The sequence below is a fragment of the Sycon ciliatum genome, chromosome 13 (genome assembly GCF_964019385.1).
Source record: "Sycon ciliatum chromosome 13, ocSycCili1.1, whole genome shotgun sequence".
Classification (NCBI taxonomy): Eukaryota; Metazoa; Porifera; class Calcarea; order Leucosolenida; family Sycettidae; genus Sycon; species Sycon ciliatum.
The window spans coordinates 22518174-22541704 of NC_088655.1; the positions used below are offsets into that span (position 1 = coordinate 22518174).

General features: G+C 44.6%; 1 protein-coding gene across 1 annotated transcript; it reads right to left on the reverse strand.

Annotated features, from left to right (window-relative positions):
• Positions 1-14222: 14222 nt before the first annotated feature.
• On the reverse strand, positions 14223-21262 carry LOC135829289 (adhesion G protein-coupled receptor E1-like). Its single transcript, XM_065341691.1, has 6 exons — positions 21143-21262; positions 18968-19154; positions 16842-17012; positions 15082-15210; positions 14502-14566; positions 14223-14276 (listed from the first exon to the last, which is right to left on the reverse strand). The coding sequence occupies exons 1-6, from the start codon at positions 21167-21169 to the stop codon at positions 14223-14225; spliced, it is 633 nt and encodes a 210-aa protein (XP_065197763.1). The 5' UTR covers positions 21170-21262.
• Between the last annotated feature and the right edge of the window lie 2269 nt (positions 21263-23531).

Sequence of the window (23531 nt, forward strand, 5' to 3'; positions counted from 1 at the left end):
CCCAAAATACGGCTGAATATTGGGTCCAAAAACGACCGCTGGTACAGCGTACACGAATGAGCTGAGAACAAACCACCACATGCCAACATTATCTCACCTTAGTAGTCTTCACATCACCACCACATAGAGCTATAGCTACATCCAGGAAAGCAATGGTCATTATCTCCAAATATCACTAAATTGCACCGCTAGAATAGCCAAATTTCAAGGGCCATAGCGAGAACAATTTACGGCGTCTATTTCTCTGAACCATGCACTGCAGGACAGTGGACATCTCCACTACCACCCAGGACATGTCTCGTAAAAAGTGCTCCACGTTTTCTGGAAACGAGAGAGCTTGGAAGCTCAGGGCCCTACGCTATGCTTTTTTTGCCTAGCTCAGCATGCATGTTATTAGAACTGATGGAAATGTTTTTTTTCCATTGATTGGCTACATCAAACTTTCTCTTTGCATTCGAGTCACCGTCTACCACCTTGATGACCTAGGGAAAAAAGCATAGTGTTGCTATAGTGTTTTCATTTCTCCTATTTCTTTTTTCAAGACATAACTTGGGATTCGAAGCCGCACTATCGCCCTGCGCTGCATGCATTCCCCCGATAAACTTCGCATACATACTCATTCTTCCAAGTTGCTTCACGTTATGATCTTGCATTTGAAAGCCCTATTTGAATGTTGTGGCCAGCTGTCTTTGATGGTACGGTACGGTACGGGACAGTTACGGGATAGCGCCAGGCTACGGAAATAAACAAATTTGACTATTTTCACTTCACCACATTGCAACATTGCCAATTTCCTACCTGATGACGGAAAGCGCCTCCTCAAGCTCCCACACCAGGTACCGCTCCAGACGCAAGCACTCCAAACACTGCAGCGTGGTCACCTCTACCGAATCTGACAAGAAATTTGAACATTTGAACTGAAAATCCTTGTCACTCCAAACAACAACCATTTTCCTTCCCTGAATGACTCGAAATTCACTAGCAGCAAAGCTCTGCAGAAGTGCAAAAAATATTGAACAAATCTCGATTTGTGCGATCGAAGCACGATATTTTTGCATCCTGAAACTGGCCGTGCGCCGCCCACCGCGTGACACAGCAGATCGACGGATTTGATCGAGACACTTTTTCCGTCCTCTCATGGTCTGAACTAGCTCTGCCTCTTGGTATTGAGCACTCTCTTGGACAGCCTGGAACCTCTCTGGGTTACAAGGGAATTTGAACAGGGAGGAGTTAGAAAAAGAAGTGCCCTTCACCATTATTATTAAGGAATAGCTATGAAAAGTATGAATGCCGCAAACATCACCCGCCAACATCACAAATTTTGAAATTCTGTGTTTCCGGAATCAATTTTCAAGCTCCGATCATCAGTGGAAATACACTGATACCCCATTATTATCATGAAAGGATGGGGATAACTTCAAATGCAGAGAATTACTCGTGGAAATGAACCGCCTAAAAATAGAAAAAAATACCAGACCCACCAGGACTCGAACCCGGGACATTGCTTGTCATGAGCACTGCCCTACCCATCTGAGGTGGGGGGCCAAGCCAACCCTAGAAGGCGCTGACAAGGTCTTCACTCCAAAGGCAGCTCACAACACGTACCACACATACTGATGGCACTCTGGTCTTTCTCTCTCCCCCAAGAAATCAAACACAGTCATTTTCTGGAACGTTCTAACAGAAGTGAAAAAGGTGTGCAATTTTGAAAGGACTCGGAGAACTTCAAATTCCAAGAATCTGTTGGGGAAGTGAACCGCCTGGCAAGAGAAAAAATACCAGGCCCACCAGGACTCGAACCCGGGAACTTTCTGAGGCTGCTTGCGACTTATGAGTCTTAGTGCTAATTTACTGAGGATTAACACGCCATTGGGCACTCCTGGCCTTGCTTGGATCTTGATCTCATGGACCAACCTTTCATGCGCGTCATGGTGGTGACAGCCAATTTTTCTTTCTGCCTTTTCCCGTTTGCCTCTTTTAGCTCATACTAATGAATCAACTGCTTTCCACAACCCTTTAAAAAATTCGTTTATACAACACTTTCGTTCTACCAATCTTGACCTACTACCTTGCTTGCCATGGCCTGTCCCGTGCACAAGAAAACCGCCTAGATGTGTTTCATAGGAAACAGCTGCGGTGTAGCCTTGGAATTAGCTACCCAGATGTCATCTCCAATGCAGATTTTTATGCTGTTACTGGCCAGTGCTCTGTATCTGAATTGGCCAAGCGGGACAGGTGGAAGCTATTAGGTCATATATTATGCCAGCCAAGTGATATCCCTGCAAATGTTGCTCTCACTGCTTTCGGTGCATATGCTACCAGTCAGCCCTTTCGAATAGGTGCACCCCGCTCTTGCCTCACCACAAGTCTCCAGCGAGGTGTCCGGCTTACACCTATCTGCAGTTTTAAATCCAGCTACCATCGTGATCTCGGCCATTATGCCCGCGACAGAAAACAATGGATTAATATCTGCTCGGATATTTAGTCTAGTACTGCTCTTCTTAAATTTGACCTTTATGCCCATAGCTATGCAGAAGACGTTACTCCAGTAACGTCTGGCGTTAGCCAGGGTCCACACAGCTTTAATTCCCGTAGCTATGCAGAAGACGTTACTTCAGTAACGTCTGGCGCTAGCCAGGGTCTACACAGCTTTAATTCCCGTAGCTATGCAGAAGACCTTACTTCAGTAATGTCTGGCGCTAGCCAGGGTCCACACAGCTTTAATTTGGTGTTTGTTTGTGTGTTTGTTTGTTTGTTCGTTTGTTTGTGTCACACCTGGCGCTATCCCGTATCTGTCCCGTACCGTACCGTACCGTACCGTACCGTACCAGCAAAGACAGCTGGCCACAATTTTTTTGGCATGCTTGGCGCTATCCCGTACCCTTCCCGTACCATCAAGAGTACGGTACCATCAAGAGAATGAGTATATATTATGCGAAGTGTATGGGGGGAATGCATTCAGGCCTGATGAGTAACCTAGCTAACGGGATTCAAAGAGTAATTTCCTGGATGTCGTCTTGGCGGTTATCGCCCAATCTGTCTAAAACTAAAATCATGCTCTTTCCTTCTCAGCCTGATGTTCCGCCCCTCCTCCATCCCACTTTCCCCCAGCCTATAGACATAGTCTCCAGCCATAAGCATCTTGGCATTTTCATTGACTCTAATCTTTCATGGGAACCCCACATCGATTACATATGTAAACGATCAAGTTCATCTTTAGGAATCCTCTCTTCTCACTGTTACCATCTCCCAATCTCTTGTAAACTCCTCTTTTACTCAGCTTACATACGCCCCATTTTGATTATGCAGATACTGCTTGGGCTGGAATTTCCACAACCCGTGCTGAAAAGCTCGATATTCAGCACAAAAAAGTTCTAAAAATCCTCCTCCGGAAACCCCGCATGCTCCCATCTTCCACCCTTTATGCCCTTGCTCACACTACCCCTTTGTCTAAGAGACGTAATTCACATCTTGTCACCCTTATCCATTCTCTCAAACTCAATCTGTGTCCACCTCACCTCCACTGTTTCAACTGGTTTTCTTCCCGTAGCACGAGAAACTCCCTTTCCCTTCCGAAACCCAAGTCCTCCTTTCTACTTCACTCTCCCCTTTTCACTGCGTACTCTGTGTGGCTAGCACTTCCCCAAGAAGCTAAGGACCTTTCTTCCCTCCGCCTTTTTAAGAGCCTTGTCGCGCCTTGACTTTGATTTTGTGTTTCTCATTTTGTTGCAATCACTACTTATCCATGCCGGTTCTTTTTTTCTTTTTTTTCTTCTCCTCCCCTTCTCCCTTCCTTGCCGTGGTTGGCTAACGCCCTCTCTCTTTGTATTGGCCGGTGTTCTCACTGTGCTATGAGATGCTGCAATAAATAAATAAAATAAAAAATAAATAGTGCAGTAACTATTTGTGTGGATTTGTGTGCGAGGCCGAGATCCCACTAGCTGGCTGGCTGGGCCGCCTGTCGACCAGCCCGGGAATCGCATGTAGGCCGATAGCATAATAATTGTAACGTATATAGATGTACAGCAGGAAGTCGTAGCATGTAAATGACTCCCTGCTGTATAAGGAGATTTTCTGGAAAGAAATACGAAGTAGGGAGACGAGGAAATGCATTTAGAATGGAAGTTAGTTGCGAATAGGTGACAGGATTCGTCAGCAAAAATATACTTTGGAAGAGAGATCCCGTCGTCTCCAAAATAATCCTGAACGGGAGAGTCAGCGACGTTAACAGGAAACGTCAGAAGAGAGATCCCGTCGACTCCAGAACGTCCGTGATCGGCAGAGTCAGCGCCGGTCACAGGAAACGTCAGAAGAGAGATCACGTCGACTCCTGAACATTCGTGATCGGCAGAGTAAGCGCCGGTCACAGGAAACGGCAGGACAGAAATCCCGTCAACTCCAGAACGCCCGTGATCGGCACATCTCAGCGCCGGTCACAGGAAACGTCAGCACAGACATCCCGTCGACTTCAGAACGCCCGTGACCGGCAAAACCGAGACAGGTAGGGAATAGCGCCAGGCATGCTGATGGCACAAACAAACAAAAATATTGTGGCCAGCTGTCTTTGATGGTACGGTACGGCACGGGACAAATACGGGATAGCGCCAGGCGTCACACAAAAAAAATAAAGCATAAAAATAAATTTAATATGGCAATAAGTAGGACGAGCTGAAGCGACATGTGGACTACTTTATTTAAAACAATCTAAGCGATGGAGACGATGCAAGAAACAACCTAAAGGGTAAGGAAAAATACATGTAAGAAGAAAAAGGCAATGGAAAAAAAAGAAGATGATTCGAACAAGTTTTCGTACAACACTCTTCAGGAATCACCGTTGTACTAAAGAACAAAATGAGAACAAAGGAAATAATAATAGCAATCAAGGTAGGGTGACACGATACAATGACAGCACTGGAATATCGAGGTGCGATTTCTTACAAACGTGTGCAGAAAACAAGGGTATACAAGTAAGAACTAAGCGTGACAAGTGTGTATCAGCAACAAAAACAAAAAAGTGAGAACGAATGATAATAATAACAATAATAAACAAGAAGGTGACAAAACACATTTAGGCACAATATTAAAATTATTGTCTCCTCGTCGAATTTTTAAATAAAAAATAAAAATAAACATAGAAAGGAAAAGGACATATTTTATTTTTTTATTTATTTTTTACTAGAACCACGTAAACCCGTCATGTGTGAGCCATGAATAAGGGGAGTGGTGGCGTGGTCTGGGATGCTCTGCCGACCTTGGGTCTCGGCTTCATCACAACCAGGCGCGCCAATAGCAGAGAGAGAAAGAGAGAGAGACATAGACAGAGAGAGAGAGAGAGAGAGAGAGAGAGAGAGAGAGAGACATAATTATGGATACGAGTTAAGTGTAACTCTCCATCACTGTATTACATGATACTATACAGTCAGAGAGTGCAATAACTAGGCACAAAACTGAGAGTACTGAGACATTCCACGTCCTGACACCCGTATAATATAGTATCATGTTAGAGTGATGGAGAGTTACACATAACTCGTATCCATATGTCCTTTTCCTTTCTACATGTATTTATGGCTCAACATCCGAGTTTCAAAAAATTAACACCAAATATTAATCCCGTAGCTATGCCACACATGGTTACTTCATTATCGTTTGGCGCTAGCCAGGGTCCACACAGCTTTGACACGTTACATGCATGATGAGCAAGCAAAAAAGCATAGCGTAGGGCCCAGAGCTTCCAAGCTCTCTAGTTCGGTGTTTGTTTGTTTGTTTGTTTGTTTGTGTCACGGCTGGAGCTATCCCGTATCTGTCCTGTATCTGTCCCGTATCTGTGTCTACAAAGGCTCTACAGGATTGTACATAACAGCTGTCCACAATATTTGCGGGCTCCTGTATCTGTCCCGTGCCGTACCAATATTCGTCGTATTATGTATACGACTCCCTGATGTAGAGGGAGATTTGGAAAGAAATAGGGAGACGAGGAGGAAATTAAATTAGAATAGACGCCGAATAGGTGATAGGATGCGTCAGCATAAACATACTTTGGAAGACAGATCCCGTCGTCTCCAAAATAAGCATGAACGAGCGATTCAGCGCCGGTCACAGGAAACGTCGGAAGAGAGATCCCGTCGACTCCAGAACGCCCGTGATCGGCAGAGTCCGCCGGTCCCAGGCAACGTCAGTACAGACATCCCGTTGAGTCCAGAACGCCCGTGATCGGCAGAGTCTAAGCCGGTCCCAGGAAACGTCAGGACAGACATCCCGTCGAGTCCAGAACGCCCGTGATCGGCAGAGTCAGCGCCGGTCCCAGTAAACGTCAGGACAGACATCCCGTCGACATGCAGAATAACTAAATCTGCAGCCTCTTTTGCCGGCGGACAGGATACGTATTTTAGGAGACTGTAAAGTTATGTAATGTCCAAATTTCGACGTGAGCAGCAGGTCACTGGCGTTGATTTTTCGACGTGCGAGCCAAATAACGCGAGCTGAACTTTCGCGTCGCAGACATCCCGTCGACGCGCAGAAAAACTAAATCTGCAGCCTCTTTTGCCGTCGGACAGGATACGTATTTTAGGAGACTGTAAAGTTATGTAATGTGCTCCACAGGCAACCATGCATTCGGCGTCGTCATTGGCTCAACAGGTCAATGTACATGTATTACTACAAAAAGGCCAGAAAATCCGATTACTGTATTAAAATCAACTAATTTTCGCTGGCGATTTAATTTCGCTGATTTCGCCGCTTGGTACCAACCGGCCAAAGTAAATCGCAGGCCAAAGTTTGTCATATAGGCAAATGATGCATGATTGAGCAATGGATGCATGTGAGAGCAAAAATACCGATCGATTTCAAATTTAAATAACCGACGAGGAGACAACAGTCGTAAAATAGCAATGAAAAATATCAATTGTGCACTCATAATCATGTATAAACAATTAAAATGAAACAATTCCAGAACGTTTTCGTGTGACCATCATCAGTGGAACATCGTCACATAGTAAGAATCACTAAAACAACCAGTTATATAGCTAGAGTAACATGAAAAGAAGCGTGAGAATGCAGCACAGCTAGCGGTTATGCATAACGCGTGTAGTGTGAACCTTTGCAGTGTATCTGAGAATGGTAGCAGTAGATGAATGTGGCAGCTGTGAGTGCGTGTGAACAAAAACTGGTGAGTGCGTATTATTTAAAAAGTGTGAGTGCTACAACATTTTCTTTTTGCTTGCATAGAACAGGGTCACGTGTGCGAATATATACAGCTTCCAACACCTGCAACTGCTTAAAGAAACGTTGTCGCGCGCGTTTCTTTAAGCAGTTGCAGGTGTTGGAAGCTGTATATATTCGCACACGTGACCCTGTTCTATGCAAGCAAAAAGAAAATGTTGTAGCACTCACACTTTTTAAATAATACGCACTCACCAGTTTTTGTTCACACGCACTCACAGCTGCCACATTCATCTACTGCTACCATTCTCAGATACACTGCAAAGGTTCACACTACACGCGTTATGCATAACCGCTAGCTGTGCTGCATTCTCACGCTTCTTTTCATGTTACTCTAGCTATATAACTGGTTGTTTTAGTGATTCTTACTATGTGACGATGTTCCACTGATGATGGTCACACGAAAACGTTCTGGAATTGTTTCATTTTAATTGTTTATACATGATTATGAGTGCACAATTGATTTCAAATTTGACGTGAAATTGCGCGTCACGTCGGAAATAACGTGCATCTTAACCTCTCTAATAGAGAGGTTTCTATTTCTCATCGGCCAAAATTTGTTGATTTACAGTATAAGGAGATAAAAAGAAAAGAAGGAGCAAACCAAAAGTAGATGATTATTAGAGAAATAACAATCCGCAATAAATTCTGCAAATACTTTTGCCTAACTCATAATATTCAAACCGATTGAAACGTATTTGCAATACAGTGATGTGGCCAATCAGCGGAAAAAGACATTTCCATCAGTTCTTATAACATGTAAGATGAGAATAAAGTAGTTGAATACACCACTGCAGCTGTACTTATGGTTGATAAATGAGCCGTCAGATGTGAAAAGGGTGCTTATGGCATCACACAGCAAATCGAGTAAAGTGCGTCAGAGTGACAGGCTGTCATGTACCTGTCACGTGCATGAGTGAATCTTGACGTGACGTCATATTTCGATCGCTGCAGTGTGAGTGTGCATACCACAGCGCTGGTATGTACACTAGCGCACTGCTGAGACTCCCCGCTTTCCGTAGATACTTCAACCAGCCTGGTACGGCAAAGCACGGCGGAGCTCCATACAAAAGAAACTGCCATATTTTTTGTTGGCGCGAGCTCCGTTCTAATTTTGAACGAAATAATTCTTTCGTCTCCTGACCTGCTGGACTTCTCTGTTCTATTACAACTTTCAAGATGAGCAGGCAGTCTTACTTTACTGTGGATGAGGCTTTAAGTTCTTCAGGATATGGATGTAGAAGGTTTTGGCGACTCACTCAGAGCACGAGCCAGACGAGGTATTTGACCCGAGCGAAAATGCAGCACCCGAAAACAGCGATGCAATTTCTGATGAAGAAGAGGACAATGCAGAACCAATCGAAATCAACGTTGCTGAAGTTACGGAGATCTTTTTTGGTGGCTCATCTTCCCAGGAGCAAGCGTGGGCTGGTGCGGCAACAGCAGCAGCAACAGCAGCTCCAGTGCAAGCGATTCCTGCGTGTGGATGCCGAGATGAGTGCCTCAAACAATTTTCGTCAGCTCGAATTGCGGAGAGCAGGTTGAATTTTATGGAGATGGAGAAGGAGAAGGAGCAGATGGAATGCAATCTTACTGGGACTTATTGAAATTGGAAGATACTCAGCTGAAGTAAACTCAGCCAGGCATCGACCAGGCCCCAGGCGCGAACTGATGGTGGTGGTGAGAAGAAAGAGAGCTCTGTGCCAGAACTTTGCAGCCTAGAGAGCGTGTGTGGGCAGGCGTGTGTTTACCGCCATACTGCCAGGTGTGTCTTTACCACCATATTTATCAACCATATGTACGATGAGCTAGGCAAAAAAAGCATAAAAGCATAGCGTAGGGCTCTGAGCTTCCAAGCTCTCTCGTTTGGTATTTGTGTGTTTGTTTGTTTGTTTGTGTCACGCCTGGCGCTATCCCGTATCTGTCCCGTACCGTACCGTACCATCAAACACAGCTGACCACATACAGCTGGCCGCAATATTCAAATAGGGCTTTCAAACGCAAGATCATAACGTGAAGCAACTTGGAAGACTGGGTATGAATGCTAAGTGTATGGGAGAATGCATGTAGGGCGATAGTGCGGGTTCTAATCCCAGGATATGCCTGAAAAAAGGAGAATTGAATTTTTTTTAACATCCCTATGCTTTTTTTGCCGTCATCAAGGCGGTAGACGGTGTCGTATTACCCTCGATCGTACCTGTCCCGTACCTATCCCGTACCGTACCGTACCATCAAAGACGGCTGGCCACAATGCATATTCAAATAGGGCTTTCAAATGCAAGATCATAACGTGAAGCAACTTGGAAGAATTAGTATGTATGCAAAGTGTATCGGGGATGCATGCAGTGCGCGCGATAGTGCGGGTTCGAATCCCAGGTTATGTCTTAAAAAACAAGGATTTTAAACAGAATTTATAACATCCCTATGCTTTTTTTTGTCTAGGTCATCAAGGCAAAAAAGCATAGCGTAGGGCCCTGAGCTTCCAAGCTCTCTCGTTACAAGATGAAGAAAGTTAGGAGAATGAAGTTGAAGACACCACTGCAGCTGTACTTATGGTTGATAAATATGGTGGTAAAGACACACCTGGCAATATGGCGGCAAACACACGCCTTCCCACACACGCTCTCTAGGCTGCGGGGACTAGCGGGGACGAAACGTACGTCGCAATCGAGCTATGTCATCATCTATGTGCCATGCGCTACTTGATGTACCAGCCTGCTATGCCGGATACCGCCAGCCATGTATCGACCAGGCGCCAGGCGCGAACTGATGGTGGTGGTGGTGAGAAGGAGAGCTCTGTGCCAGAACTTTGCAGCCTACAGAGCGTGTGTGGGCAGGCGTGTGTTTACCGCCATATTGCCAGGTGTGTCTTTACCACCATATTTATCAACCATGAAGAAAGTTAAGTTCCAAAGTGTTTTCTTGTGACTGTCAACAGTGGAACGCCGTCACATAAAAATGCAATAACTAAAACACACACTGACATACATGTAGCTAATATGGTTTCAGGTAGAAGTACAGCAGCCAACAAGTACAAAAAGCAAAGTTTGCACATTTGCAATGTGTGAATATAGTGTATGTGAGAAAGGTAAAGAAAACGTATCACTCACACTCTTCAAGTAATACACACGCACCATTACATTCATTCACACAGTATCACATTCATCTGCCACTACCTTTCTCACATACACTATATTCACACATTGCAAAGGTACAAACTTCGCTTTTTGTACTTGCTGGCTGCTGTATTTCTACCTGAAACCATATTAGCTACATGTATATAAGTGTGTCCTATGTTTTAGGTATTACATTTTTATGTGACGGCGTTCCACTGATGACAGTCACAAGAAAACGTTATGGAACTTAACTTTCTTCATTTTTTGCTGTTGTTATGAGTGCACAATTTATCTTATTTATTGCCATTTTACGACTATTGTCTCCTCGTCGATTGTTTATTACAATACTCTATTTTTATTTTTCATTTCCTACCCCCCACGCCCCACGCACACACACTGCTCACAGTCAATTCTGAATTCTGCCGCTGTGAGTCCCATTCAGGACAGATACGAAAATACTAATAATGATAAAGAATTTGAAGTTTGGTTTGCGAGATTTTCATTATTTTGTAGCCAAGGACTTTGTGCGGCCGTGGTTGGTAGAAATTAAAATAATAATAATCATGAATCAAGTATCATGCTGTAGGACTTCACATTCAACCCGCTATACTTAATACATTCCACTAAGGCAGTTACTTTTACATTGCTGTGTTAAAGCCAGGCTGCTTAAACTGCCATTGTGTTACCGTGATTATCCTGAAAGTTGTTCTGCCTTGGCCTGGATACAGCTGACTTACTGTAAAAGCCATTATTCTAACGAGGCGCATATAATTATAACGATTTCCCAAAATTGACTAGTTTACGTGTACCAAAGCTAACGATTCTCACTCATTCTTAACGCTCAATAGGACAGTAAAAGTATCGATTTCTGTATAACGATTTCTATTTTAATGACAGATTTCTCCTCGTTAACTCGTTAGAGTTAGCACTTCGTTATGGCTTTTACAGTACTTTGGTTAATTAGTACTGCATGAAAATATATTTATTATGAGTATAAAAGTAGAAAGGAAAAGGACATAATTATGGAAACGCGTTAAGAGTAACTCTCCACCACTGTAACTAGATACTATTATACAGTCAGAAAGTGGTGGAGAGTTACTCTTAACTCGTTTCCATATGAACTTTTCCTTTCTACTTTTATTATTGGCTAAATACCCGAGTTTCAAATTATGAGTTTACCATGACATTATACAAACTTACCCCTCACGCATAGCACAAACATGACATCCGTATTGCAATCAAAATCATTCCACACATTCGTTGAATTTCTGCTATAGAATAGTCCGACGCAGTCCTCGTCATATAGATCATTCGGCTCACCAGACAGCCAGTTGCTGTAAGTGATATTATGTCCTGTATCTCTCCATCGAAACACACCTTCACTCTGTATAGGAAAGACCGGAATCGTAAGATAGGAGTAATAAGGATTAGAACGAGGTCAGTCAAGGGTGCTAGGAAACTACAATGCAGCGCATCTCATTCGTCATCAGGCCACCCCTCCTAATTATATTGATATACAGTAAAACCTGTGACTAGCGACCACCCCTTGGAGCCAGGGAAAGTGGTCTTTAGTGGCAGGTGGTCCTTAGTTAGAGGTTTGCACCGCACAACCATTATATGAATGTGAGACCGTCCGTGCCTTTTCAAAGTGGTCTGTAGTAGCAAGCTGGTCGCTAGTCACGGTGGTCTTTACTTACAGGTTTTACTGTATACACCATCAGGCAATCCTAACGTTAGCCATGCCACCACTTGTAATTGGTGAAAGCACAATGCTGTGTTTTCAGACCTGGAAGAATGCAAATAAAAAAAGTTTTTGCAAAATTTAGAGTTTGAAGGAGTTGCCTGCCCTCAACTTGGAGTGCCCTCTTCATCCTGAAATAACTGACAAAGGGCTGTGATGCGGAGCCCAAAAGAAGCGCATTTAGTCAGCCAGTAGTAGGCGGATGTAAAGGATACCTATTGGCACTAGGGAAATCATTTCTCTGTAAGTAAATGTAAGTCATGCGAACTCAGAAGTAGCAATGAACTCGGCATTTTTTAACCCTCATTCCATGTTGACCTTTTTCCTACGTTCCCAGTATATTTGGGGTCCTTTTGGACTCCAGGAACGTTTTGGGTGGTATTCTTGCAAAACTCTCCATTTGTAATTGTTTGCTGCGTTACCTTCCCATAGAACAATGCTTTGACCCAACTCCATTTGGTGACAGCTCTGAAATTTGTCGGGACTTTTTTTGCAAGTTTGCAAGAATACCACCCAAAACGTTCCTGGAGTCCGAAAGGACCCCGATTTACTGGGAATGTAGGAAAAAAGTCAACATGGAATGAGGGATTATGGCTGTAGAAGGACATTTTCTTGCAGGGCATCGTACTTCAGTCGATGTCATCCATGTATTCGGTGACCAGGGAAATAAATACCAAAAACTATCGCAATTGTTGCACTTCCCTGTGTTCTATGTTACTGGGGTCCATTTGGACCCCACCCGCATTTTCCGTAACAAAAGCGAAATCCATCATGAACATCTAACCCAGACTATTTCTCTATCTCGGTTATTGTGTTGTTGAGGGATACATGAAGATTCAGGGAGATGTGACGCAGTAAAGTACAAATATGTCAAAAACCATACCCCTGGGGGCCATTTTGCGAGTGTGGAGGAACAGACAATTATAGTTTAACATTCATTCCGGGCTGTGGGGTCCGTTTGGACCCCACAACCCGGAATGAATGTTAAACTATAATTGTCTGTTCCTCCACACTCTGCTCTTGGCCCACATTCACAACTGCAAAAGCATAGTCCATAGTGAGGGTCTTCGTCAGATATGTGCTCCACACCCTCCAGAAATCAACTGTCTCTCAGCGTCTGTTGAGCACAACTCCGTGAGCAACTTTGACTCATGCTGCTACCTGGGGCCTCAAGAGGTGTTTGTCGGCCCGGAAATGGAGCGACTCTGTAAGATTGTATCCATGGTGATGATTATATCCATGGTGATGATTGTATCCATGGTGATGATTGTATCCATGGTGATGATTGTATCCATGGTGATGATTGTATCCATGGTGATGATTGTATCCATGGTGATGATTGTATCCATGGTGATGATTGTATCCATGGTGATGATTGGGACAGTACTGTTGGTTTGAAATATTTTATTCCCACGATGGCCTGTGGCCAATAAGAGAAGGTGGCACATTTATTGCACAGTCTTTCTCAGCCTACTCTAGCTCAACTGATGAGGGGTGAATTCCCTGAAACACTGTGTATTGAAACGGAAGTGCTGCTTTCTTGCTGGTTTGCCCAGTGGAAGGTGTCGTGAGCCAGTAAAGTGTCAAGTTTGAGAGGATGCGTGTGTTCTTGGAAGTACGTGAGAGCACTCAACTTCTTTACGAGTACCGCCGCAGCCTCTGCTTATAATTTCGTGAGGGGAAATGTTTTAGGAATGGATTTGCTTCCACACTTTAGGTCGCACTATTCCCGTGACTTGGCACTTGGCACTTGACTGACTCACGACTGCCATCCAGAGCACACAAGAAGAGCACACGAGAAGTCCATCGAACCTTCAAATTCTGGATGCCAGTCGTGAGTCAGTCAAGTGTCAAGTCAAGTCGGCGGAATAGCGCGAGCTCCAGTGTGGGAGCAAATCCATTCCTAAAAATCATCGCCGCGAAGTCGCAACCACTATTTCGTACAGGAGAAATGTTGTCCCAGATTTCTTGATACTTATTAATACTTACTTCTTCATCATCTCCGCCCAGCCATACATTCCATTTGACTAACTGACCAATCTCATCATTCTCCCGTTTATTGTATACTCTGGGTAGCCAAGTGTCACCACCAGGTTGTGCTCGGCAGAGTGCGCGAGCCTTATGGTAGGAGTGAAGTCCTCGCAAAATCAATCCACAATATCTTGATCCATGGGCAATTTGCTTCCACGGTGCAACACATGCTGGAAGAAGTCAATAAGTCCCAAAACATAAACTCTACTCAACATTGTGCAATGTACTGTACTCGCGCGATTAGTGAACTTGACGCACTATTGTTCAAAGCCCATCAAAGACGGGGCACCATGAAAGAGAGGGCACTATCCAAGGGAGAGAAATATTGAAGAAAGACAATTACGTTCTCAAATATTATTATTATTATTCTCGTATCAGTCCCGGACGGGACTCACGACAGCAAAATTGAATACGTTCTCAATGCTGGTACATATACCTCCTCCAGCATAAAACACAGTTCCTGAAACCACCAGCGCAAAGAAGTGGACAAGAACATTAAGAGAACAACACCAAACTTGTACATGGATTTGGTTGCTAGCCCAGGAGGGGGGGGGGGGGGAGGGGGGGCTGGGGGAGCTACACAAGACAGGGCTATATTGTTTTATAGGGTCTCAGAGATAGAGGCACTATTCAAAAGAGGGCTCAACTGGCACGAGTACAGTATTTTACGACATATTTTGTCAGCTTTCGTGTAAGATTTTCTTCTATACCCGGAAGCTCCACTGCAGACACCCAATCAACTCTCCAACTCCTTTACAACCAAGGTCATCAACATGTGTGTAATGGCTACCAAGGGTAGAGAGGGCAAGGAGGACAAGAGGAGGGATTGTTTCACTTTGTCATGGTCACCATTCATACATACCATGTACTGAAGTAACTATAAGGAATATTTGTATTTACGCAAAAGATGTTTTCTACATAATTTTGTCTGGTGTTGCAGTTTAGTTGCAATTGTAGCAGATCATAGTTGGCTACCTGAACAAAGGTTGATAGGTGAAGCATTGGCAAATCCAGAGTAGCAACCACACGTATAACTACCAGCTGTGTTTGTACATGTTGAGTTCATTGAACAGTTGTGAGTACCAGATGCACACTCATTGATATCTGTAATATAAGACCCACACCAGCATATCACCATGAACAATGTGCAGTCGCAGGCTTTCAACATGTGTTGTAAACGGAGGGTGTGCGAAGAGAGGATGCAGTGCTCGTCAAAGACGAATCGTTAGGAAACAGTTCATTTTGATAAACATTGCTCAAGAACACTCATACAGTCCCTGGACTGCAATAAAGAAAAGAAGAGTTAAATGGATTTTCAATCAATATTTTGAAACAAAGAATACGGTGGGGCACAAGTTATGCATTAGAGTCCACCAACTGAACCAGGTTTTGAAGAGGCACAAGGTCTCAATCAATATTTCGCTGATATGTTGCTACTCTTGGGGAAACTTGTTAACATAGTAACTGTGGGCACAAGTTATGCATTTGAGTTCACCAATTAAACCAGATTTTGAACAGTCAGACGTGCACAATCTAGCACAAACCTGACAAGGAGTACTGAGGCATTGAAGCTCAAGCTCAAGCTGGCTTTCATGCCGTGGAATGTCTCAGTACTCCTTGTCAGTTTTGTGGTAGATTGTGCACGTCTGACTTTCAAAATCTGGTTTAGTTATTGTACTCGATCGCAGAACTTGTGCCCACAATTTCCATGTTTCAAACTAATATTATTTTCCTTTGCTCACCATCTGAGTTCTTGGGGAATAATTAATTTTACAATCGAACTCTCCGACGGTAATGCACTAGCCGAATTCAATCTCGTGGCAAGAAAGAAAACACGAAGCGCCTCCTTATATCCGTGCCGACATGTGATAGGAACAATCCCTACTCTGGCAAAAACTCGAGTGAAGCCACGGCGAAGCGTCATTTCCGTCGTTTTCATTTGAAACAAACTTTCGTTTTCAATCCAAACGAAGGTCAACAGACGATTTCTTCATGCATTCCCGCAACTGATGTTCCCTGAAACACGTGTACTGTACTGGAGCCTGTACAGTCAACCAGTTACGCGTCCACTTGGCTCCTGGTAAGTGTACCTGTAACGAACTGTGAGCACGTGAGTACATAGTACTATGCCTTGGACTGTGCCTGAGTGCACGCCATTCACGGCCACGGGGTGCAGAAGCAGTCATGAGCAGTTGGTGGGGTACAAACTGCAGAGTGCAAAAGCCATGGGCGCGTAGCAAAATATTATGTACAGTCATCTACTGCGTAGGGCACATGCACAGAGTGCACTTCAACAGGAACTGTGAACTGGTTAAAGAATCGTTCGACACCTTCGTTCGTTTTGATGAAGACGGTTCGTTTTGCAAATTGAGCCCTTCGTTTGACCACTAGCGACACTGGGTACCAATCAATCCCTGAAATTCAGAATTGATTTTCAGGAAACACTTTGGGTGATCAAATTTGTATTTTTTTTTGGCAGTGTGCCCAACTGGGACACTGTAGGTATTCACGAATCACTAGAAATGCATAAATTTAAAAGTCGCTTCTTGAATGAAGAACGGTGGCCCTGACAACTGATGTCAAAAGTGTACTCCTACTTGTCTTCTTCGCCTACCCATAAATTACCCCTGACAGGCTAACACATATGTTTAAGCAATGACCACAACAGCGTTAAACTCCTAGGAAACGCTGAAACACCTCCAAATTTATGTCATGTGCACGGCTAGCTCACTCACCTTGGCACGCTGTCTCTGGCGACCATAGCAAACTGGCATTGCAAGTGATGTTGGAGCTGCCAATCTTTTTGTACCCAGTATTACACACGATATTGACGGTACTTCCGATGTAAAATCTATCACCAGTCTGTGTGGCGCCCGTGACCACTGGTGCTGAGCAGGATGGCATATCTGCGAGAATGTAGGAGCAGCAAACAAAAGGACATCACAATGCTTCAATGCGACGTACCCCACGATAGGCTGTTAGCCTTTGGGTCATCGGAACCAGAGGGCTTGAAAAGCACAGGGCCCTTGCTATGCTTTTTGGCTTAGGTCATAATGCATGTTATTCGAACTGGTGGAAACCTTTTTGCAATACAATGATAAAAATAAAAATCCGCCCGCCCTCCCCAATTTTTTTGGAAAACAGGACGATCATGAAGTACATGTATTCCCTGGCTTGGCCTAACATGGGAACTCTGGGTGGGGGGGGGGGGGCGATACATCCTATTTTAAAGTTATTGCTGCTCAACTTCTGAGGAGCGCACAGCCATATGGCCTTCAGGTCAGCGTCAAAGTGCCGCTCAACCTCGGAATCAAGTTTGGATTTGATGTACATGTCAATGGCGCCAACTGCTTTGCATGTCTTCCCTTCCATACATCCACAAGTGTTCTTGCAGACACTATCCCTGCAGTACCCCGTGTAGTCCAGCGCTGCCACCTCCGCATCAGCAAAATCCGAGTCAAAGCATGTCTCAGCGACTGCCGCTACATCAAAATAATGCTTACATAGTATGCCTTCCAGAAGGATGACCTTGTGCCGCAAGCTGCGGATATTGATATGTCCAACTTTAAGTTCCTGAGTTTTCAGTGGCATGTAAGTTGCTGCAAATGAGGTGAGGGTGCTGGGGCACAAAGGGGAGGAAGGATTTAGGAAAGATGCACTCATGCTGATGCTGATGTTGTGTCCTGGTTGCTCCAGCCACGGCTGTCCTTGCGAAATCTCTAGGGTCTCACACTGATCTTATCTGGCCAGAACCCACTTTGGTCGACTTTGGAGCCTGCTGCCTCCGGAATCACTAGATGGGCATGAACTGTGCCAAACGCGATGGATTTGGCCACCCTGCATCAGTACATCTCCATTCCTCGCTCAGTGGAAAAAGTTGCTATGGATTCGGCAGGGCATCTGGGGTTTACATTCCCTAGGAAGAGTAAATTGAGTCTTGGCCTGTCTGAACTCCACAGGGTATCGGATGTCGGCTTGTCATAAATAGATGTGGCAGTTCTCGCTATTGCTTCTCCAGCGCGGAAGGTGTGACATTGCTTTGCTTGCTACCAGTTTTTGTTTGCTGATCTTTTTCCATTTTCCTGGGTTGATCTCTCTGGAGGCGCATTAGAGTTGTTGTCCTTCGGGGATGGGGATCTAGCAGTTTCTTGGCTGTTAGAATGAGTACCAGTACTCTGTGTATGTATGTGTGTGTGTGTGTGTGTGTGTGTGTGTGTGTATGTGTGTGTGTGTGTGTGTGTGTGTGTGTGTGTGTGTATGTCGGTCGCAGGTGTAGCAGGTGATGGGAGGGGTTGGGGGGGGGGGGATGCTGTGCATCCACCGGTGCTGATTACGCCGAGCGCCAGGTGAAACGAGACATGCATTTAGCTCGCCAATCCACCTCGAGGCCGCGAGAACGAAGGTCAGACATAATACAATCCTTCCAGCGCCTGCGCTGAAAATATATGTATAAAAGATTAAAATCATGCGAGAAGGTTATAATTATGAAAGCTTCCCTTTGCCGTACGCAAGCGAGAGATATACCATCGGAACTGATATCAGACTGTCTTTCATCTGAGCCCAACCTGAAAAATCGATGCACTTTCCTTACGTTCATGCAATGGGAGAGATCAGTACTAATTGTTGGCGGTGTAAAATGTGCACATCAGACTGTTGAGGGCCTGGTCTATTTGGTGGAATCTAATGTATAACTAGTGCCCCGCAGATTTCCACGTTTTCAATTTATGAAAAGGGTGAGACAATATTTCAAACGAAAAAACACATAATCCCGGATTATTATTCTTAATCCGCATTGTCTTCCTTTGTACAGATATTGCGCAATCACACACATCTTGTGTATCATGAAATTGTGCACATGTACCTCTCACACAGAGCACCTTGAGTGAGTAGCCATGACAAATAAAATCATTCCACTCATACGTTCTCCGTAAGGTGTAATATATTCCGATGCAATCCTCAATGCCAGAATGATCATCTGGCTGACCGGGCAGCCAATTAGTGTAAGTTATAATTTGTCCTGTATCTCTCCATTGATATACACCTTCATTCTGCATGGGAAAGACGCACGATAAATAGTAAAATTATTCCCACTGCCATGCAAAATACTTTACTTGAGTAACGTCTTATCGCAAAAAAGGGGCCACACTCCTTTAATCTGGTCATTGCTTGTTTCCGTCGGGCGCGTCGGTATGCCCGGCGCTATGCCGTATATGTCCCATGCCCTAGCATCAAAGACAGCTGGCCCATTTATTTAAATAGGGCTTTTAACAGCAAGATCATTACGTGAAGAAACTTGGAAGAATGAATGCATGCAACATGTATTGGGGAAATGTATGCAGGGCGATAGTGCAAGTTTAAATCCCATGTTATGTTTGATAAATATGGTGGTAAAGACACACCTGGCAATATGGCGGTAAACACACGTCTGCCCACACACGCTCTCAAGGCTGCAAAGTTCTGGCACAGAGCTCTCCTTCTCACCACCACCACCATCAGTTCGCACCTGGCGCCTGGTCGATGCATGGCTGGCGGTATCCGGCATAGCAGGCTGGTACATCAAGTAGTGCATGGCACACAGATGATGACACAGCAACGACATAGCTCGATTGCGACGTACGTTTCGTCCCCGCTGGACTCATCAGGCAATCTTCTTCTTGGATGTCTTCATACGGAGCTTGACTCGGGAGAATGAAATTGAAGACACCACTGCAGCTGTACTTATGGTTGATAAATATGGTGGTAAAGACACACCTGGCAATATGGCGGTAAACACACGCCTGCCCGCACACGCTCTCTAGGCTGCAAAGTTCTGGCACAGAGCTCTCCTTCTCACCACCACCACCATCAGTTCGCGCCTGGCGCCTGGTCGATGCATGGCTGGCGGTATCCGGCATAGCAGCCACCATATTTATAAACCATAAGTACAGCTGCAGTGGTGTCTTCAATTTCATTCTCCCATGTTATGCCTTATTAAAATAGCAGAAAAGAAAAAAATGAGAGACTCTCTATGCTTTTTTTGCCTAGGTCATTATCACCGTAAGATGGTGGCGCATTATCGCATTATCATTTGAATGTTTTTGGGTGTGCTGCTAATGGGCCGGAATAATGTAAGGATCGGGTAGATTTACATGTAAGTGTCTTAATGAGCGCGGCTGTTGTATATTAGTAAAATGTAATAGTAGTATGCTGAGATCAGAACAGAGGACTATGAGGAAGGGAAGAATGTCAGGGTTGACAGTGCAGAAGTTCTGAGCTGACAGCGTAGGTAGGAGTACCTAGGCAGAGAGTAGGATATGGGAGAAGACAGGTTCCGTCGCCTCAAGAGTGGTCGATTGGAAAAATTCGGAAAAAGTTTATTTCAAGAAAACCCCAAAAGGTAGATGGGGACATGTCCTCAGTGCTAGAAGAGGTGTTCTACTGTCTGCCGGTGCATAATTCTTGCCAATTGAGGATATAGCTGGTTGTTTTAGCAACGCTTGTAAATTGGCTATTTTCCAGACGATCATTTGTGGCGTCAGAGGTGATGGCCCTCGTCTTCTGGGATGCTGGCGCGGCTAAGCGGTACTGCTCCAGGAACTCTTCTAAGGTGAGGCAATGTTGGCCTGATGGAGTTTTGTTCGTAGCTTGTTCGTATACGCTGTGGCGTGACTCATTAGTAGAATGACAAAATAATGTGATATTTTGGCCATTTTTGGCCATTTTTGAGGGGTATGCAAGTTTCAAGGTTCCCTTCAGAAACTTTTTAAGGGATTTGCAGTCAATCTACGCCACAAAAGGAACTCACCTTGACTTGCACATATGATTCGGTATTCTCAGACATGCTCTCTTAAGAGAATCAGAGGGTTCACAACAACCTCCGCCCGTAGTGCATCAGTACACAAAAAAGCAAGGCAAATTTTTTGAAAAGGAAAACGTTAGTCAATCGTACAGCAGTGCGAATCAGAATGAAGAAGCTGCTTTGGAGGGTTCCTGCGGGTTTTTTTTTGAAGAGTGGTATTAATGAGAAATGATGTGTTAAAGTCAATGGTACACTCACGTCTGAATCCTCTCCGCCTAGCCACATATCATCTTTCACATATTCACCAATCTCATCGTTCTCCCGTTTGTTGTATATTCTTGGCAGCCTTGCATCACCACCAGCTTGGGCTTGGCAGAGTGAGCGTGCAGGATAGTAGGTGGCCCTTCCTGCCAGAAGCCTTCCACAATATCTTGAGCCAGGGGCAATTTGCTTCCATGGTGCAGCGCATTCTGAAAGAAAAAAATACGATACAATGATTTCAAACCTTAACCCTTACCACCTGGGCATACAAAATGGACTTCGATAGTCGATAGAGCCGGAAGTCGGGAGGTCGCGAACTTGCGCGCTGATCAACTGCGTCTGCCTTGATGATCACTTGAAGTAAGTTGAAGGAGTAGAGTGTCGCGTCGGGACAAAGCTTCTGGAAATATTTCTGTGTGTCCGTTTGAGGTAGATTTGTAGTGAAAGGAGTCTAGTCGCTTGAGTAGTACCATTCTCTTGTTCTCGCGACCTGAGCTAGCGATGAGAAACAAAACTCTTGTCCAGACGACGGTGATGGACTTTGCAGCTAAGCTAGCTGCAAAACCCAGTGATTCAGCGCACGCTGGCGCAATAAAAAAATGCTGTTTGACTGCGTGGCACTGGCAGTTTATCATGTGGTCACTGAGCATTCTCACTTTCTCATTGATTCTGGCATCTGGCTCTAGCTAGCTTACATGTCAATCTACATGCGTGATCACAGTGTTTGTTTAGCTGCACACCTTCAATACTGAACAGTGGCCATTTAGGTAAGACTCTGGAGCGCTTTGGTGTGAATGACTAACAGTGAGGGTGAACTTGTGGTAGTGAGTCTCTGACGACATTGGCTATTAACATGAAGGGGGGGGGGAGACATAATTGTGTCTGGTGTTTCAGTTTGGTTGCAATTGGAGCAGGTCAATAGTAGCTTACCTGAACAAAGGTTGATGGATGAAGCATTGGCAAATCCAGCGTAGCAACCACACGTGTAACTACCAGCTGTGTTTGTACATGTTGAGTTCATTGAACAGTTGTGAGCACCAGATGTACACTCATTGATATCTGTAATATAGAAAACAAAACAAAAACGGGTTTAATCAGGATAAAACGTCAACAGTGTCCGCTTTTCATCATGTAACGGGAAAAGAAACAACAAGTGAAGAGAGAATGCAGTGATCGAGCAGGACGAAGCTCGAATTCATATTAGTTGTGATCCATGATGTTGGGAAACGTTCTATACAAAAACAATAAAAGTTTTACCGTTCGGGTCAGATTCAGCTAGATGCTGAGTTTTCCGCATCCGTAGGAGCGTCACAACCCTTCAAGGATAAAAGCATTGTAGGACATCCAGTACCGACTATAATGCACACGTTTTTCTCATTTACCTTGGCATGCTGGTAATGTAGGAGACCACTGTAGTCTGTCAGTACAGGTTACACTAGAGCTTCCAGTCATTCGATACCCAGTACTGCAAGTGATGTTGATATGCACTGTGCTTCCAATGTAATACCCAGCACCAGTCTGTGTGGAGTTTGCCACCACTGGTGCTGGGCAGGACGGCATATCTGTAAGGAGTTGTGTAGCCAGAAGAACTCAGTCAGAAAAGTCAGCTCTGGAAAGAAAGCTCACCTCAAGGCTGAGACAACAGCACGTTTGATCAGCAGGTAAGAACAGGAAAAGGTAGGAGAATGCATCATGTTGCATTACTTACACACTCAGCAGGACTAGCCTTTTAAAAAGAGAGCTTGTCAGAGAAAACAAGAAAAGCTGGGCTGGATAATCTCTCCGATTTCGCTTAAATTTTGGAAGTAGGTTCCTTTGGGGTCTACAACAACCATGCCAAAATGGCTCGTTGCATAACTGACGGACACCTTGGAACTGGGGACCACCTCGAAATGGGCCCAAAATACGGCTGAATATTGGGTCCAAAAACGACCGCTGGTACAGCGTACACGAATGAGCTGAGAACAAACCACCACATGCCAACATTATCTCACCTTAGTAGTCTTCACATCACCACCACATAGAGCTATAGCTACATCCAGGAAAGCAATGGTCATTATCTCCAAATATCACTAAATTGCACCGCTAGAATAGCCAAATTTCAAGGGCCATAGCGAGAACAATTTACGGCGTCTATTTCTCTGAACCATGCACTGCAGGACAGTGGACATCTCCACTACCACCCAGGACATGTCTCGTAAAAAGTGCTCCACGTTTTCTGGAAACGAGAGAGCTTGGAAGCTCAGGGCCCTACGCTATGCTTTTTTTGCCTAGCTCAGCATGCATGTTATTAGAACTGATGGAAATGTTTTTTTTCCATTGATTGGCTACATCAAACTTTCTCTTTGCATTCGAGTCACCGTCTACCACCTTGATGACCTAGGGA

Excerpts from the sequence above, each read along its gene's own strand:
- LOC135829289 (XM_065341691.1), bottom strand. The coding sequence starts at position 21,169 with ATGTGGCTAGGCGGAGAGGATTCAGAC. Across the intron at positions 17,013-18,967 it reads CAAGGTGCTCTGTGTGAGAG|ATATGCCATCCTGCTCAGCA; the intron begins GTACATGTGCAC and ends ACATTCTCGCAG. Across the intron at positions 15,211-16,841 it reads GCCAGAGACAGCGTGCCAAG|ATATCAATGAGTGTGCATCT; the intron begins GTGAGTGAGCTA and ends CTTATATTACAG.